General features: G+C 49.0%; 1 protein-coding gene across 1 annotated transcript; it reads left to right on the top strand.

Annotated features, from left to right (window-relative positions):
- Positions 1–11,654: 11,654 nt before the first annotated feature.
- POU3F4 (POU class 3 homeobox 4) lies at positions 11,655–13,133 on the top strand. The gene has a single exon (XM_001369987.4). It carries the CDS (start codon positions 11,714–11,716, stop codon positions 12,848–12,850), a length of 1,137 nt encoding a protein of 378 aa, XP_001370024.1. The 5' UTR covers positions 11,655–11,713; the 3' UTR covers positions 12,851–13,133.
- Positions 13,134–16,552: the final 3,419 nt, after the last annotated feature.

Below are 16,552 nucleotides of genomic sequence, written 5' to 3'. Positions count from 1 at the left end.
CAGAGAGAGGCCACTTCTGCTGCCATGAATTCAAGGGCCAACAAGCCTGCTAGTACTATATAATTCTGGAGAAGACTCCGGACAGATGCACCCTTTCCTCCATTTCTGGAAGATACTCTTTGTGCACTCATTTCCACTGAAGGAAAGGAAAAAGGAAAGGACAGAAACTCTTGACAAATGTGAGTGGCAAGCCACAGTCAAACTCAAAAAGCCACAGCCTCAATAAGCATTGAAAATGTGCTCTGCTTGCATATTGTCTGCTGGGGACACGGACATAGCTCTTTCGATAAGTCAGGCATTCATGGATCCATGAATATCCATGGGAAGAAGAAAATGTTTGGGGGGGGGGTTCCCATTACAAGCACATTCACCATCTTTCAAAGTTGAAAAGGCTAAGCTTTCACATAACTGCTCCTGCAGAGGATATAAAACTGGATTTTAGACTGACTTAAGTGATTCCAACTTCATCTTCTAAATGAATTGTTGTTGTTGTTGTTACCTGAATCATCAACCAATGAACCTCCTTTCTTTCTTTCTTTTTTTTCAAACCGCTCTTATCACTTGTCCAATCCAATTTGTGGGAAAAGATGTATGAAAGGATGCCCTCCAGCTGAAGCTCAGTACACACAAGCTTTGGCGTGGAGAAAATGTGCATGGCAGAGATAGACCCCCTAAAACAGGCTACTGCCAATTATGACGCGACAAATTTGAAATCCAGCTCTGCAGGCACGTAAACTGTGTGATTTTAGCAAAAGGAAGTCGGTGGTTTCATTTTGTGTCAGCTTGTATGGTCGATTCCCTCCTCCCATTCATGCCACAAATGCCTCACCTTTTCTACAAGCACAAACATTCTACTGATTTATCCAACTTTCTCAGTGAAGGGAGGGTGACCTAATACAGAGTCCTACTCACTCACTAATCTAGAGGGCTTAGTGTTTGTTAAAAACATTTTCGAATTACCTCTCTGCACAGCAATTTCTATTTCAGTTTGAGCACCTTGGGGCCTTAATGCAGCTTCTTTCCATGCCAATTTGGACCATGCATATGCTAACCCTATGGTAAAGAATTTTCCTGGCTAACATACGCTTTCCGTGGTTCACTTTCAATATTTTAACAGAATATAAACGCCAGTGAACCTGAGCCCCTGCACAATCTCTATTCTCTTGGCACAGAAGTACCAAGTCTTGCTAAATTCACTAGTATTCAGATGCTTACTGTTTACCTGCCTATTTATAATATTTTAAATGTTTTATATATAATACATATAATATATATATTACATATAATATGTTTGTTTATAATGCCTAGAATGAAGTCTGTCTTTATTAATGAAAGTAACTGGAAAGTAAATTGATTTGAACAAAACCCTTTTCTGTTTCAACTGCAAATAGCGTTACATGTGTCATAAGCTATGCGATTCACTGTAGGAGAAGACTCCTTTGCCCTGCAAAAAGGAAAGTGAAGGGGATTTTAATGAAATCATAACATTAAAACAGTTTCATATTAAATCCTGCTAATTTTCTAGGTGAAGACTGCAAAGTGAATGTGAGGAAACATTAAAAGGGAATTGAATTTGCATTCCTTATGCTACGGGCACATGTTTACATGACCTTTAAAACAGAATTAAAGCTGTATCATCAGCAGCTGTAGGCAATTCACATTACTAAGGCAATCAAATCAGAAGGCTAAAACTAACTATAAAACATAAATTCAACTGATAGAGAATCATCCTAATTCACTAGGTTTATTTGCAATCCACTTCTACACCACACACAACTAGTCATTTCAAAACAGTTTGCGGAAGGGCCAAAGCAGAAATACTCACAACACAGCCTGAAACCAGCAGAGCAGGAGGTTAGAGATAGTTTAAATCAGCTTTTCCCAACAAACCCTCACTATTCATCAGCGACCCATGATCTTGTGAGCATTATTTACTCCTAACAGTCACCTCCAAAAGTAAGCATCATGATGATGAACCCTCCAGCAGAGATGATGTTTATTTAAAAGGAAAGCTCATCCACCTCTCACTCCATTCCTCCTTTTCGAAACTTTACCATAGACTTTCAAAACAGTCTTTCCAATGACTCCATTACTTGCTTCCCAGTTAACAACATTTTTAAAATATGAAGAGATGAGCTATTAAGTACTTTTCATTCCATTGTTTCTAGAGGGTGTTTTGGAGAGAAATGGAAAGAATGAAGTGAAAATGGAGGATGCTCGCTATTACATCCAAAGTTTGGGGGCTGCATTTTAGGAAATTTTTCTTCCTGAAATTCTTCATGGGATTGAGAATCTTTTTCTCTTTCCTAAATAAAGTTTCCAGATTCATGTATTTTAGAAGATTTCTAGTCCCTCGGGGAAAGCTTTATAGGAGCCAAGGCAACAATCATAATATAGAGAATAGATGTGGAAACACAAGTCTACACAAACAAGGATTTAAATAATTTTTGATACCACTGACTTGATGCACAGTTGAGGAGAAATGCTGGCTACAGCCAGAACCTATAAAGTTATAGACATCATATAAATGTCTACAGGTTCTCAGTTCTCTTATGAAGATGAATGTAAGCTTCTGTATAATCCTGACCTGTAATATCAAATTTTAGATCGTTCTTGAAAGGAATTCACACTTAAATAGGATTATTCTGCAATAATGCTCAGGTCTGGCCCAATAAACTCACCAACTTGCAGCACCCTCCCATGAGGTGTATCAGGCGTGGAGTTCTAGGAGACGGGTTCAGAGCTGGCTTGTGTCACTTCCTAGCTTTGTGACCGAGACAAGTCATTTCTATCACTGAGCTTCAGTTTCTTCATCTCCTGTGAATAAACCACAGGGAAGACTTCTTGCACCAAATAATTCACAGGATTGTTTTGAGAAATGTCTCTCAAGGACTAGTTCCATAAATACACAATTTAACAAAGGAGCTAGGACTGTGCTAGGCCTAACTTATATAATCTGGAAATCAGCACTGGGTTGGGAGTTAAAAGAAATTTGAGCTAAAAGAGACCTAAGATGTCAGTTAGTCAAACCCAGACAGTTCATCTCCCATCTCCCTGCCTTTGGCATTTCTGGAATGCATTTCTTTCTCAGATCCACCTTTTAGAATCCCTGACCTTTTTCAAAGCTCATGTCTGGTGCTGCTTCCTAACACAAAGCCTTTGCCTGACCACTCCCTACAAACCCCCTTCCTGGCAAAAAATTACCTTGTGAAAGAGAGCTGCTCTGAAATCCAGGAAGTCTTGGGTTCAGATTCAATTTCTGATACATATCAGCTGTGTGACCCTGAACAGGTCACTTAACCTCTACATTATCTCAAGTGAAATACCTGTAAAGCACAGTGCCTGGCACATAATATGCCACTATATAAATGGATATTTCTTTCCTTCCCCCCAGGTTAGGATTCTAGGCCACAACCTGATCTCCAAGCCACATTGGCAGATAGAATTTCCTCATTTGGGCATTCCCTATACCAATGAAATCAGAGGGCCAGTCCCTATTTACTTGGGGTATATTTGGTATTACTTATTGGAGATATAGATATATATACACACACTCTCCATAAAATAGGAGTTGCTTTGGGGCTGGGACTCTTCTTTTTGTTTTTGTTACCTCAGTGACAGAGATATAATATCTGAGGTACAGTAGGTCCTTTTTAAAAAAAAACTCTGTGGCTTGAATAAGAAAACTGCCATCTGGCCAGTGTCCCATTCCTGGCCAGGAGCCTGGGCTTGCCCACAGTCACATGGGGAGTAAGAATCAGAGCTGACAGGGTGCTCTTCCCAGAATCCCTTACTGCCTTTTGCTTGACTTCTCATCAGCTGTGTGACTTTCGGAAATCACTCCACCAGTCTCTGGGTCTCCCAGACTGTCCAAGGGGAAGACTGGGGTTGTGTGTTGGTGTTGAGATCGAATTGGGCTCGGCGGTTTTCCTAGTCTCGGTGTGCCCTTGACACGCCTCTTCCCGCTCTGGCCCTCAGTGTCCTCTGTGAAAAGCCTCTTACTTAGCTCCCTTCCGGCGCCTACTCCCAGACCCCGTGAACTCCGAGGTCCCTTCCCTAAATGCTCGTTGGCCTAGATGGCACTGACTTTCAGCTGGGACCTCGGACCTGCCCCAGTGCGCAGAAACCAAAGGCCTCGGGGGTGGGGGGTAGGGCGCTGAGGCTCGGCGGGGGCGGCGGGAGCGCTAAGCTAGGCGAGGCAAGCGGGTTTGTGGCGCCTAAGATTGTCCCACGCTTCTTCCCTTAGAGCTCCAGGTTGGGAGGGCCCGTGGACTATTGTGCAGAGCTGGGACCATGGGGCTATTCCAGCGTTGAGGATTAGGCAGGTTAAAAGCCCGGCCTGGCTTCAGCATCTCTGGACAGGAAGCGGGTTAACCCTTCAGCGCCCTGGGAGAAGCCCCAGAAAAAGGCGGGGAGGAGGCTCGTTTCTCTCTCTGTCCGGCCCTAAGGGGGTGCGGGCGCTAAACGGGGAGAGAGCTAGCCTGGGCTGGGGCGCGCAGCCGCTGAGAGGAGAGGCCCAACAGGCCCCGACGCGCGGCCACGTAGCCCTGGCGACGCCCCCTCCCCCTCGCCGCCCCCTCCTCCTCCTCTTTTCCCCCTCCCGCTAACCCGAGCTGCTTCGCCTCAGTCTCTTACTGGGGGGGGGGGGGCTGGGAGGGGGGTGGACTGGGGGGCGGGGCACTGCGCGGGGAAGGGGGAGCGTGGTAGGAAGAAGAAGAAGAAGAACAATATGCGCCGTGCTCTCCCCACTCCCGCGGGGTTGGCTGGTGGTCTGGGTGGGGCCGGCTCTGCAGGAGGGTTGCTAGCCACAGAGAAAGCTGGAATTTGGAACAACAGAAATGACCCCCCCCATACCCACCCAAGACCTGCCCCCGCCCCCACCACCCCCACCCCTTGCCAAAGCCCAGGCCGCTGCTGAGCTCCACGTGGAGACCCAGCAGCTTTCCAAGACGGGCACCTCCCTGAGCCGCCCGTGTCAGGGCCACAGAAATGGTCGGCTCATCCTGACGACGCCTTGGTGGCAGTGGCGCATCTGGGAGCCTGAGCCGATCCTAGAGGGCCGGCAGGCAGCACAATGAGCCTTGCTTGTGGGGCGAGGGGCGAGGGGCGGGGGGAAGCGAAGGGAGCTGTTCCTAATAGTCAGTCTAATCGATCCCCAAGCTCTCTCAAGGCAGTAGTTGCGAATGTCTCCAAGCCGGGTTCCCAAAGTTCCTTTTGTGCACTGGCGACTGGTCCATCTACACTGCATCTAAAAGTCCAAAGTCAAACTCTAAAGTGGAACCTTCTGACCCCAAACTAATCCCCACCCCTCCACCACCAACAGTAGGTCTGCCAGAGTGCAAAAAGCGACCAAGACTCTACAGAGAACTTTGCGAATGGGAACCTCAAACTCCTCACCAAATGGATCCACAGTGATTTTCCAAGGCGGCCTGTCCCCAACCTGATTTGTCATTTTAAAAAATCCAGTTCTGTCCCGTTAGCCCCACCCCTCCTCCCCACCCCACCCCCAAATCACCTAGTTGCTCGATTCCTTTACTAAATTTGATGAGATTTGGTTGTTCCTAAGCAAAACAAATAATAATCGAATGGATGTTTTTACGTGGTTCATTTTCGAATTTGTTTGAAATCTGTTACAAATTTGTTCACTCTTTGAATGCCCCCAAAATAGCAGCTAGCACACCTCGGGGATCTGCACATTCGTTACCACAAAAATTTTTTTCCCTAGAAGAAGCTATTTCGATCCTCAGCCCTACTTATATAATTACATCGAGCGAGGTGGGACATAAGGGCTGTGGGGGTTGCATCCTTAGCCCCAGTAAACAGCACTTCTTTTTACTTCGGGAAGGCTTCCTTGTAGATTGCTGCGAATATTCAATTCCACTTAACGGATGAAATAAATTCCTTCTATTTTTGCTAGCTGGGAATCGGTCCATGAAGAGAAAGTTAGCTGCGATTAGGGAGGAAGATGGGGGGGGGGGGCAACTCTGTTAATGACTTAGTTCCTGATCACCATAGCTTTAAGAAATGTCTAAATGTATCTACATATAAATGTCTATGCCTAGACTATAATGATATTATGGCTTCACCTGATCGATGCAGCCGTTAAAGCCATATTTATGTCACCTTAAAAACAACAACAATAACGTTCAATTTTGGAAACAAAGTATGAGTTCGTAAACACAATTAAGCTACGGGTAGCGCGCTCTCTCCTTTTTTGTCCCGGTGTCAGCTGAGTTTCTCTGCGAGGCTCTCTGGCGTTACAGAGCAAGTCAATGTCAGCATTTCATGCCCGGCTACAATGAACTGCAAACCCCTAGAATGGTGACCTGAGAGCCGTTCATAATGCACGCACGATTCACAACATCTGCCTGTAGCCCAGGGAGAAAGAACGTCAGACAGTGACAATGGCGATGGCAAGGTAGTAAGTGAGCAGTGACGAGAAAGTACGAGAGGCACCGTGCCGCCTGTGCAAATGCAGCAGTTAGAATCCATGGCATTTACCTTAGCAGGGAGATTCTTTATTGTGCCTCCCTAGCCTCTAACCAGCCCGAAGAACAGCGCATTGCCAAACAATGCCTCGTCATTTCCAAACCAGCACTCGTTTTGCTAGCAATTGCAAGTGGTCTGGCAGATTTGGGTGTTTGCATTAAATCTTACATTATGAATATTTTATTTTTTAAATTACCCCGTTTCTGCTTCTGCATTAGCCGTGTGCTGTCTCCCTCCCTCCCCCCCCACCCTGCGTCAGCCCCCTCCCCTTGCCCTCTCCCTTTTTCTCAGAAGATCACTTCCTCACGTTCAAGAACAGCCAACTGAGACCTACAAAAATGAACTCATTGCGCTTGAGTCGGTATTGGCTAATGTCTGCCACTGCTGTCTGAATTCCCCTTTCCCACAACACTGCAAGCCCCTTACCTTCCCCCGCGCAGTTTGCTTTGTAAAAAGCTAAACCAGGAGAGCCAGGGGGCTGTTGGCGGCTAGGTCCAGCTGGGAATCGGATGGGCAGCTGGGTTTCCCACCAAGAATGTATCATGTATCATGCACGGGGACCAGGAAGGCTTCTCTCCTTTGACCATTTGTTTCTCCTCGCTTGGGATTCCTCTCCCGCCTCCCCCCCCCCCCCACACCCTGCTCCATCTCCCCCCCCCCCCCCCCCCCCCCCGCCATTCCTAGAATTTTGTACTTGCTCCTGTCGAGCCATGTCTCCCTCGCCCTGTTTCAAAACTGAACTGAGGGTGTAGGTGAAGTGTTCGATGTAGAGGTCACAGCCCAGAGCCCCTTCTTGCCGCCTGGAGTCTCCTTAGGCGGCATTAAAGCCGAACCAAATCAAGCCTGGGAGACTTCTCCGCACCTTCCTGGCCCTCCCCCCTCCACCTCCAGATTTGGGGAAATAACGAGAACCCTCCAAGACTGAAAAATATGCAATGGCCCCACGCCGCCCTCCCTGCATCTTGGCTCGGCTCTTGGGCCGGCTGGGGCCCGGAGCACGGCCGCTCAGCTCAGTTGGCTCGGACAGTCCCCTTCCGCCCTAAAGGAATCCATCGATCGGCTCAATTGCCGCCTCTTGATTGCAAAGAGGACTTGGTGGTGATTGGGGGCGGGGGGGGGGAGCGCTTCCTGCGGGGACCCAGGCTTTCCACGAGGTGCCTGGAAGTAACTCCACAATCCCCAACATTCTAAAGGCTTCCAGTCTTGCGGAGGGCCACAGGGACATCACCTCCCCCACCCCACCCCATCCAACCACCCAGCTGCCTTCCTACGCAGTTTACAACCGAACAATCATCCGGTTCTTGGGAGGAGCTGGTGGGCTGGTGGTGTCTGTAATGAACTAAAGCGTGGTCCTAAAAGATGGCATAAGAGGAGAGCCCCAGAGGAGGAAGTTGGAGCCCGGGGCCTCAGCCTGTCTGGCCGGCCTTATTTTGGAAAGGGTGTGCTGTGTGGACCCCTGTACAAATCGGGCTCCTCTCCCTCAAAGGGAGCCTGACTGCCCTCTCTAGCGACTTCTAGCTGGCCCAGGTTCCGGGGAAGGGAAAAGGGCTGGGGGGCGGGGGGGGGGGGAGAGGCTGGCAAAAAGAATCCCCAAAGGTTGAGCCGTTGGGACCTGGGACTGCGGAGCAACACCTAAGGGCAGGCACCCCATCCTAGAGGCGGATCTCTTCCGAGCTTGTGAACTCCGGTCGATGAAAAATAAGTTACAAATTCTTGCAACAGTAGCTTTGCGTGTACTCATTTCGCTCCCATGTCCAGACGGGGTCGGCTATTGAATAAGGCTCTTTTATTCCGCATGGGGCAGGGGATTTGTGGCCATGGTCCCCCTTTTATTCCTCTCTCTATGGAAACCCAGATCATGGGGAGAAATATGCGAGGCTGCATAAAGACAAGCAGCAGAGAGGAGCGCTTGAGAGCGGCATCTGTTACACTTGGGAAGTTAGACTGACAGGGGAAAGCGAAGGAAACCCTCTCCAGTAGATTAGTTAGAACAGCCAGAAGATTTAACTATATGCAGATTCCAAAAAATCCTTCCATGCAAGGGGGACGAGGATGCTGCTTGGCTTTGACTCGGGCCGCTGAAATGCAGCATTCCAGCTAGTCGGAAAGGCTTCCTTCTGCCTGGCCCCCTGGTAACGGCTAGCCTGATACCTGAATAGCCCAGGGGTGGGGGTGGGTGCAAGGCACCAAAGAAGGGGCTGCCCTTCTGCTCCAGGCATTTCTCTCCTCATCGAGGCTGAGGCGCTGGGGCTCCACCAGCAAACCTGGCTAAGTGGGGCTCAGGCCCCGACTGCAGGAGGGGCTGCCCTCCCTAGATTGGGCGAGAGCTGCCAGGTTAGAACGCTAAGGGCACGACGGGCCCTGATCTAGTGCAAACAACCACGCCGGCTCCTCTAGGCCAATCCGTTAAAGAACGCTAAACACTGTTATACAGCTCCAGGGACGAGCACCTTGGCCATCGGGGACCCTTCCGAGCCCTAAGACTTGAGCACTCCAATGTGTAAGGCGCCTTTCCCTCTGACCGCTAAAGTGACCCCACCCCAGCCCTCGAGGGTCTCCACAAGTGGGAAGCTTGCAGAGCTCTAGAAAGCTGCGCCCCACCCCCCCTCACTCGCACACGCACACCCACGCACACACCCACACACCCACGCTCGCGTGCACACACACACACACACACACACACACGAGCGCGCGCGCGCACACACACAACAGGAGAACTCATTTTTCAATAAGGCAAAAGTTGAAGCCCGAACGACCAAAAACAGCTTCGGAGTCGGACAAAAGAGGAGACACAATTGACAATTGAAAAACCAACCAACCAACCAACCAAAAAAAAAAAACAAAAAACGAGCCAGAGCTAAGCGTTCCGAGGACCCTCGGCAAAAGAAACTATTTCAAGGAAGGGACAGCAGGCTGGGTCGTAAATAATCACTGCCAATAACTACGAGATTGTCATTTTGTTTTAGAGAAAGGAAGGAAGGAAGGAAGGAAGGAAGGAAGGAAGGAAGGAAGGAAGGAAGGAAGGAAGGAAGGAAGGAAGGAAGGAAGGAAGGAAGGAAGGAAGGAAGGAAGGAAGGAAGGAAGGAAGGAAGGAAGGAAGGAAGGAAGGGAGGGAGGGAGGAAGGAAGCAAGAAAAAATAAAGTCGCGTCCCACCCAACACCAGTTTCTTCTGCCCAATAGACTTTTTTTTCATTCCCCATCCAGTTCCGACTCCCTTAGCTCACTGCTTTTTCCCAAACGAGCCCTACCCGAAGGACCCCGAGGATCTTTAGCTATAGAAAGGAATTGGAGAAGAAGCTGCTCACCTTGGCTTTTTCATTTTTTCCTTTTCTCGAATTTCCTTCAGATCTGTCTTCTTAGGGAAACTAATGCCTTAATGACTTTCTGGTAGCTGCAAGCCTTCTTTTATTTCTGCTAAATATATGAAAATGTATGCAAATTTAAATCAAGCTTAACCTAGGAGCTCTTGCAATATATTTAATGGAATTTCAAACCAATAAGGGAGACTCTGCTGCAGTCTTCTGCAACGAAGCTAGATTACTTCCAAAATTGTGCCCAGAACGGTCATTTTAAAACTTGGGAGCCAAGGGATGGGTGCCTTGCTTTCCAAGCCACAGCACCTCGAAAATCCTCGCGTTTGGTCCAACCCTGCCCCCAAAGAGAGGAATTGAAAGGGGGGATGTAGAAAACAATGACTTTTCCTGACTTGGAAAGGCTTAGGGGAGGACAAGGAGTTTTTCCCATTCCTGCCCCCCAAACACACACACACACACACACACACACACACACACACACACACACACACACCCTGTTTCTTTGAGAAGGAAATAAATTAAAGCTTTCTCTTCAGAATCTGAAAGAAAACTCAACTCAAGACTCAGATTCATTTGGGAAGGGAGCTGGTGATGCAAAAGCATCATAGCTTTCCCACTCCAGCGTATTAAGGACAAATGAAAGCATTTCCCTTTCTTAAAAGTCCCTTAGAAAGTCTTTTCTACTTTTCCAAGGGATCAACGACATGGGGGGTGAGGCAGCCGCCACCCTTCTCCCAAAAGTCCTGGTCACTGGCCTGCCTGTCAGTGGGCATTCCAAAAAAGGCTTAGTGTGACTGGGAGGGTTGTTCAGGTGTTGAGAGCTTCCCTCTTGGTGAGGGGCTTCTTCTGAGATGTGGCACCCAAGTACCGAATGGATGGGGTGACAAACTTCGGAAAAGCCAAAGGCACTTGCATCCGGAAAGGTTCCACTGGACTCTCCCAGAATAGTTTAGTTCTTCACCTTCCCTAAATTGTCACTGGGGTTTTTGATGCTGTCGTCTCGGGGGAGCCCAAGAGAACATCTAGTCTAACCTCCTCATTTGACAGTAGAATAGTTCCCCGGGGCCCAGAGATGGCAAAGGATTTGCTGGAGGTCAGAGGTAGTAATCCACAAAGTGAGGATCTGAATTCAGATCCTCCCAGTCTCCCACCTCTGCCCAATGCTTTCAGTTCTATCCTATGGAACTTACTATTCGAAGAAAAAACAAAACGAGGAAGGGCTATCTCCTTTATTTATTCTTTCGGGTCATGCATCTCAGGGAATTTTTTAAAAGATCTCTACTGGGAATTTGAAGTTTCTTGATTTATAGTCTTTTCCTAGATGCCTTTGTTGTTACAACTTTCTAAGATATTTTATTTTGTAATTAACTCCGCGCCTGATCCATAGCGTTGAGGGGAGCTGAGAAAATCCTTATAAACCGGCTGAGGATGCAAAGTCAATCTGAGAAGAGTATCTCGTCTATTTTCTATTTTCTATCCCTATTTGGAATTCATCGTTAAGGTTCGAAACGCGGCCTTGCCATCCTCTAGACTGCTTCCCGCCCCCCTCCCGCCCAGGATCCCTTTTAAAAAACAAATGTTTGGCATCGTCCAGAGGAGAAAGAGTTAAATAAATGATCCGTGGATAGTCAGCTAGAGGCAACCAATGGAGCCTAAAGATTGATTCACTTCCTGCTTCAGTCCTCACTTTAACTCCTGGGTTTCACAAACCTAATTTGGAAAGCGCGACCTGCCTCCTTGGCCATCATTGGTGCCAGCAAAAGCTTCCCCGCACAAGGAGGGCTGCCATTGGCCAGGACGACTGCCAATAACTAAGTGGCTGCTGATTTGGCTCCCTTGCTTCGTAGATGTCAAAGGCTGAAGCTGCTCCCTTTGCCACATTATAACTAGTAGGGGATCTACACCAACCATGGCCACAGCTGCCTCTAATCCCTACAGCATTCTCAGTTCCAGCTCCTTGGTCCATGCAGACTCTGCAGGCATGCAGCAAGGGAGCCCTTTCCGAAACCCTCAAAAACTTCTCCAAAGTGATTACTTGCAGGGAGTTCCCAGCAATGGGCATCCCCTCGGACACCACTGGGTGACCAGCCTCAGTGACGGGAGTCCCTGGTCCTCCACCCTGGCGAGCAGCCCTCTGGACCAGCAGGACGTGAAGCCAGGGCGAGAAGATCTTCAACTTGGCGCCATCATCCATCACCGGTCGCCTCATGTTCCCCACCACTCACCTCATACAAACCACCCCAACGCCTGGGGAGCCAGCCCAGCGCATAACTCCTCGCTAACGTCCAGTGGGCAGCCCATGAATGTCTACTCTCAGCCTGGCTTCACGGTCAGTGGCATGCTGGAGCACGGGGGGCTCACCCCGCCTCCCACCTCGGGCCCGACCCAGGGGCTGCATCCCGTGCTGAGGGACACGGCGGAGCACGGAGACCTCGGGGCCCACCACTGCCAGGACCACTCGGACGAAGAGACCCCGACGTCGGACGAGTTGGAGCAGTTCGCCAAGCAGTTCAAACAAAGGCGCATCAAGCTGGGCTTCACGCAGGCGGACGTGGGCTTGGCGCTGGGCACCCTCTACGGCAACGTCTTCTCGCAGACCACCATCTGCAGGTTCGAGGCGCTTCAGCTGAGCTTCAAGAACATGTGCAAGCTGAAGCCCCTCCTGAACAAGTGGCTGGAGGAGGCCGACTCGTCCACCGGGAGCCCCACGAGCATTGACAAGATAGCGGCCCAGGGCCGGAAGAGGAAGAAGAGAACTTCCATAGAGGTGAGTGTCAAGGGGGTCCTGGAGACGCACTTTCTGAAGTGCCCCAAGCCTGCCGCCCAAGAGATCTCCTCCCTTGCCGACAGCCTGCAGCTGGAGAAGGAGGTGGTGCGGGTCTGGTTCTGTAACCGGCGACAGAAAGAGAAAAGGATGACCCCGCCCGGGGAGCAGCCCCCGGGGCCGCCGCCGCCGCCGCCCGGGCCCCCGGGGCCGCCGCCGCCGCCGCCGCACGAGGTCTACGGCCACGCGGTGAAGACGGACACGTCGTGCCACGATCTGTGACTGTCGGGGCTCGGGGCTGCGCTGGGAGGGAGCCGCGCGACTGGCTCCCGAGGGGCTTTTGCTTAGACGTTCAAAGAGGCAACAAACACACACGTACATGCACAGTCCGTCCCGCTGAGAAGGCGTGGGCCCCGGAGCCCGGACGCTCTCCTCTGCGCTCTAGAGCCCTCGCTGCAATCTTCTTTTTGTTGTGGTTGTGGTTGGTTTTTTCCTTCTTTCCGCTGATCAATACTTAGTGTTTACTCTCCAGCAAGGTTTTTGTCGGTCTCCGCTAGGAAGAGAGGAAGGGTGGGTGGGGGGTGGGGGTGGGGGGTGGGAGAGAAGAAAAGACAGATGTGTGCCTATGAATAACCTTTCAGCGCCTTGGTTATAGCAGCTGTATTTCAGGTGAAATCTGTTTTACAATAGACTAGTTTTGCATTTTTTAAACTTCTCTAGCGTTTTCTCAATGTCCGAGGTGTTTTGCTACAAGCTGTACACAATATTTGTGAAATACTTTGTATCTCAGCGACCATGATCTCCCAACTAGAGAGCATCCTCGGGCTCCTTCCTGCCTCCTGCCGCTGCCGCTGCCGCCGCCGCCGCCGCCGCCGCCGAGCTGATGGCTTGAACCTGCCCGCAAGGCAGTTGGCTGGGATACCCCCTCCCCTAATCCGAATGGAGACCAAATACAAACCGAATACTGGGGAGCCCGGGGGTGGGCCGGTGGGGAGGAGGACCAAGGAAAAGGCAGGTGGGGGGCTCCAAAGACACACTTCCAGAGAGTCGCGGGCGAGGAGGAAGAGGAAGAAGAGGAGGACGAGAACGAGGAGGTTGAGGCGTAGCGTCCTTCCTTGCCTTTCCTCTCCGGGATCTCTGATCCTCCCTCTACCCCCGCTCCCCAAGCTGTTCCACCCCCTCCCACCCAGTCCCCCAGATGCTCGAGCCTCGGAGCTGTTCGCCCTTAGCAAACACAAGTTAAGCCCCAGGAGAAGGATCCAAGGTTCTCCCCCCAGAGAGGAGCACCCAGGCAGACAGAGCTGACCGATGATCCCAAATCCCAACTGCCTTCCTCCCCGCCCTTTCCTTTCTTTTTTTCCTTTTCCTTTTTTTCCTTTTAGCTGAGGCCGTTGAGTAGTGCCAGTCAAGAAAGCCGAGGGTGGAGAAACTCCTCTGCTGTGCCTTGGGAGACTGCTTTCCGGGTGCCCTGCTTTTTGCCCCTCCAAAGGTCCCGGAGGCATTAGGGGAGAACCGGGCCAGCATGTCCCCCTCCCCCTCGGTTCACCCGGGGCGTCTTCCCCTCTAAGCTGAAACCCCGAGAGGGCTGGAAAAGCTCTTGGAAAAGAAGAAGAAAACAATGAATGAAGGAATGAATGAATGAATGAATTGGAACCATTTGAAAGGTCCCAGTTCTCCAGCTAGAGAAATGCGCTCCACCCCCTCACATGGACCGAGTACAGTGTATATATCAGTGTCTGTGTGTAGGGGCTTGTGTGATGGCTGATGCCCACATATGCAAACGTCTCCACTGTGCAGCTCTCTGTGCGCACCTCTGTGTGGCTGTAGGTCTAGCTGTGTATCTCTTTCTATATGTACCATCTCGATATACTGTATACAGAGCCCCCATATGCGCTGTTATTGTTGCTTCGTTGCTCTCTATAAAATATATACACGCATTCTCTCAAGGCACATCACTTCATCACGCACGCACACACATGTATACACGCACCACAGCACCTACCGTATCTATCCGTCTACAGCCCCCTCCAGCTAGCCAGCTCACCTTTGGAGGGCCGGAGGAGGGGGCGTTCGTTATCTTGGTTAGACAAAGCTAGACTACCTAAGGACCAGGAAGCCTCCTTCGGGCCCCTTGTTGAGAATATGCTGGGAGGGAGGAGAAGGGCTGGTGCCTGGGGACCGAGGCTCCCCCGAAACCTCTGGGGAGCCTTCCAGCTGGGGATCCCATTCCAGGCTCCATCCGGAGATGCCAGCCCCTTTCCCCTGGCCCGGCCCCCCACAATTTCCCTACAGTATTTACTATCATTTGCCCCCCAGCATTTCCCCAAGAAGTGCTTGGGTGAAACCCTGAGTTGATCAAAACATCCCTGCCGACTTTATAATTGTACAGTTTTGTATATTAAACGGTTTTTGAAGTTATTAATTTAAAGAAAGATCATTTAGTTTATTCATTTAGTAACGGATGTATAATAAACGCTATTTTTCCTTAAGAGTTGCTTTTTTCAACTATTTTATTCCAAATGCCTATTGCAGTTACCAACAATTATTTATTTTCAATAAATTCCACATTATGTTTTTAAGAAACTCTTTGCAAAAAAAAAAATGAACTGCGTGTCAAAAAAAAAAAACCAATTCGCTGTTAATGTTTGGTCGTCTACCAGTTTTAGTCAGGGGGTTTATATTGACGCGATATTTTATTGTTGTTAAAGAAAAAAGGGTTTAAATAAAACATTTTTCCAAAAAAAAATGTTGCTTTGTTGTGTGATGTATAAACTGGACTAGCCAATGCAGCTCAGCCTCTACAAGTCTTCAGGTTAGAAATTAGTCATTGTTTTGATTCTTGATTTATTCTGTGTGTGTGTGTGTGTCTGTCTCTGTCTGACTCTGTCTCTCTGTCTCTGTCTCTCACTCCCCCTCTCCCTCTCCCTCTCTCTCAACTGGGGAGATTCTGCTACATGTACACAGACATCCCATGTAGATTCAGAATTCTGTCAAGCCTATTAGAAAAGGCCAATGTTTTCATTTAAGTAGGGAGAGTAGTGTTCTCCCCCCTCCTACAATCTGGACATAGCTACTATTCAGTTTCCCTCCCCAGACAAACCCAGATCCTCACCAGAAAGAAATCCAGAACCGGGTAAAGATTATCTACTTGTAGTTCTCTTGACAGGAAGATGTAATAGCAGCAAAGTAGTAGGGAATCTGGAGTCAAGACCTGGGGATTCAATCAAATGTGACCTCTATTAAGTCCATTTCAGTGCTATGGTTTTGCCTCAGTTTCCTCCTCTGTAAAACAAAGAAGTTAGGATAGATGGTCCTTGGAACTCTAAAGTCTCTACAAGATCTAAAGCTTATGAGTCCAAGAAAATCCTGTAATCACCCCTTGCCACCCTGGCCCCCAGGTGACTTTTGGCTAACTTAGCTTCCTGTTGCCCCAGTGAGAGTTGTGCCCTTCTCTTTCTGAGGATCCCCCATCCCAGACCATAAATGCCAGTCTGGGCTATTTGTTTGACCTTATAGGAGTTGACTTTTGCAGAAGGCATTCTTCTTGAAGCAGGTATAAATCCCTCTCTGGGTTCAGTTTATTAAATCTTTCCCCTTCCCATTTAATCATGATAATTTTATTTCTATACCTCCAAGTAATAAGGGAGATTTATACATAATGCTAGTCACACCAGAAGTCATTAGTCAGAGGTCTTGTATCAAAACAAGGGGGAGATATATGTTAAGGTTGTCTACACACATGTGTAACCCAACTCAAGGCATTCTTTTGTTTCTCAGGGCGCACAATACTCTTTTCTGTGTGTATATACCAATAGATGGAACATTCTGATAACATTTTATAGCTGCCAAGCCAGCCTCCATTCACAAGTTTGAAGTAGGCAATTTTTGTTAAGCAAAAGCAAAAATATTTCATTTGTTATTTTACTAGATAATTATTATTACAGGTAATGCCTCACATTTTTCTGGTTGCCTAATCATTGACAG

The sequence above is a fragment of the Monodelphis domestica genome, chromosome X, assembly GCF_027887165.1.
Source record: "Monodelphis domestica isolate mMonDom1 chromosome X, mMonDom1.pri, whole genome shotgun sequence".
NCBI classification, from domain to species: Eukaryota; Metazoa; Chordata; class Mammalia; order Didelphimorphia; family Didelphidae; genus Monodelphis; species Monodelphis domestica.
The sequence above is the reverse complement of the archived record's forward strand: the minus strand, read 5'-3'. Positions and strand labels throughout refer to the sequence as shown.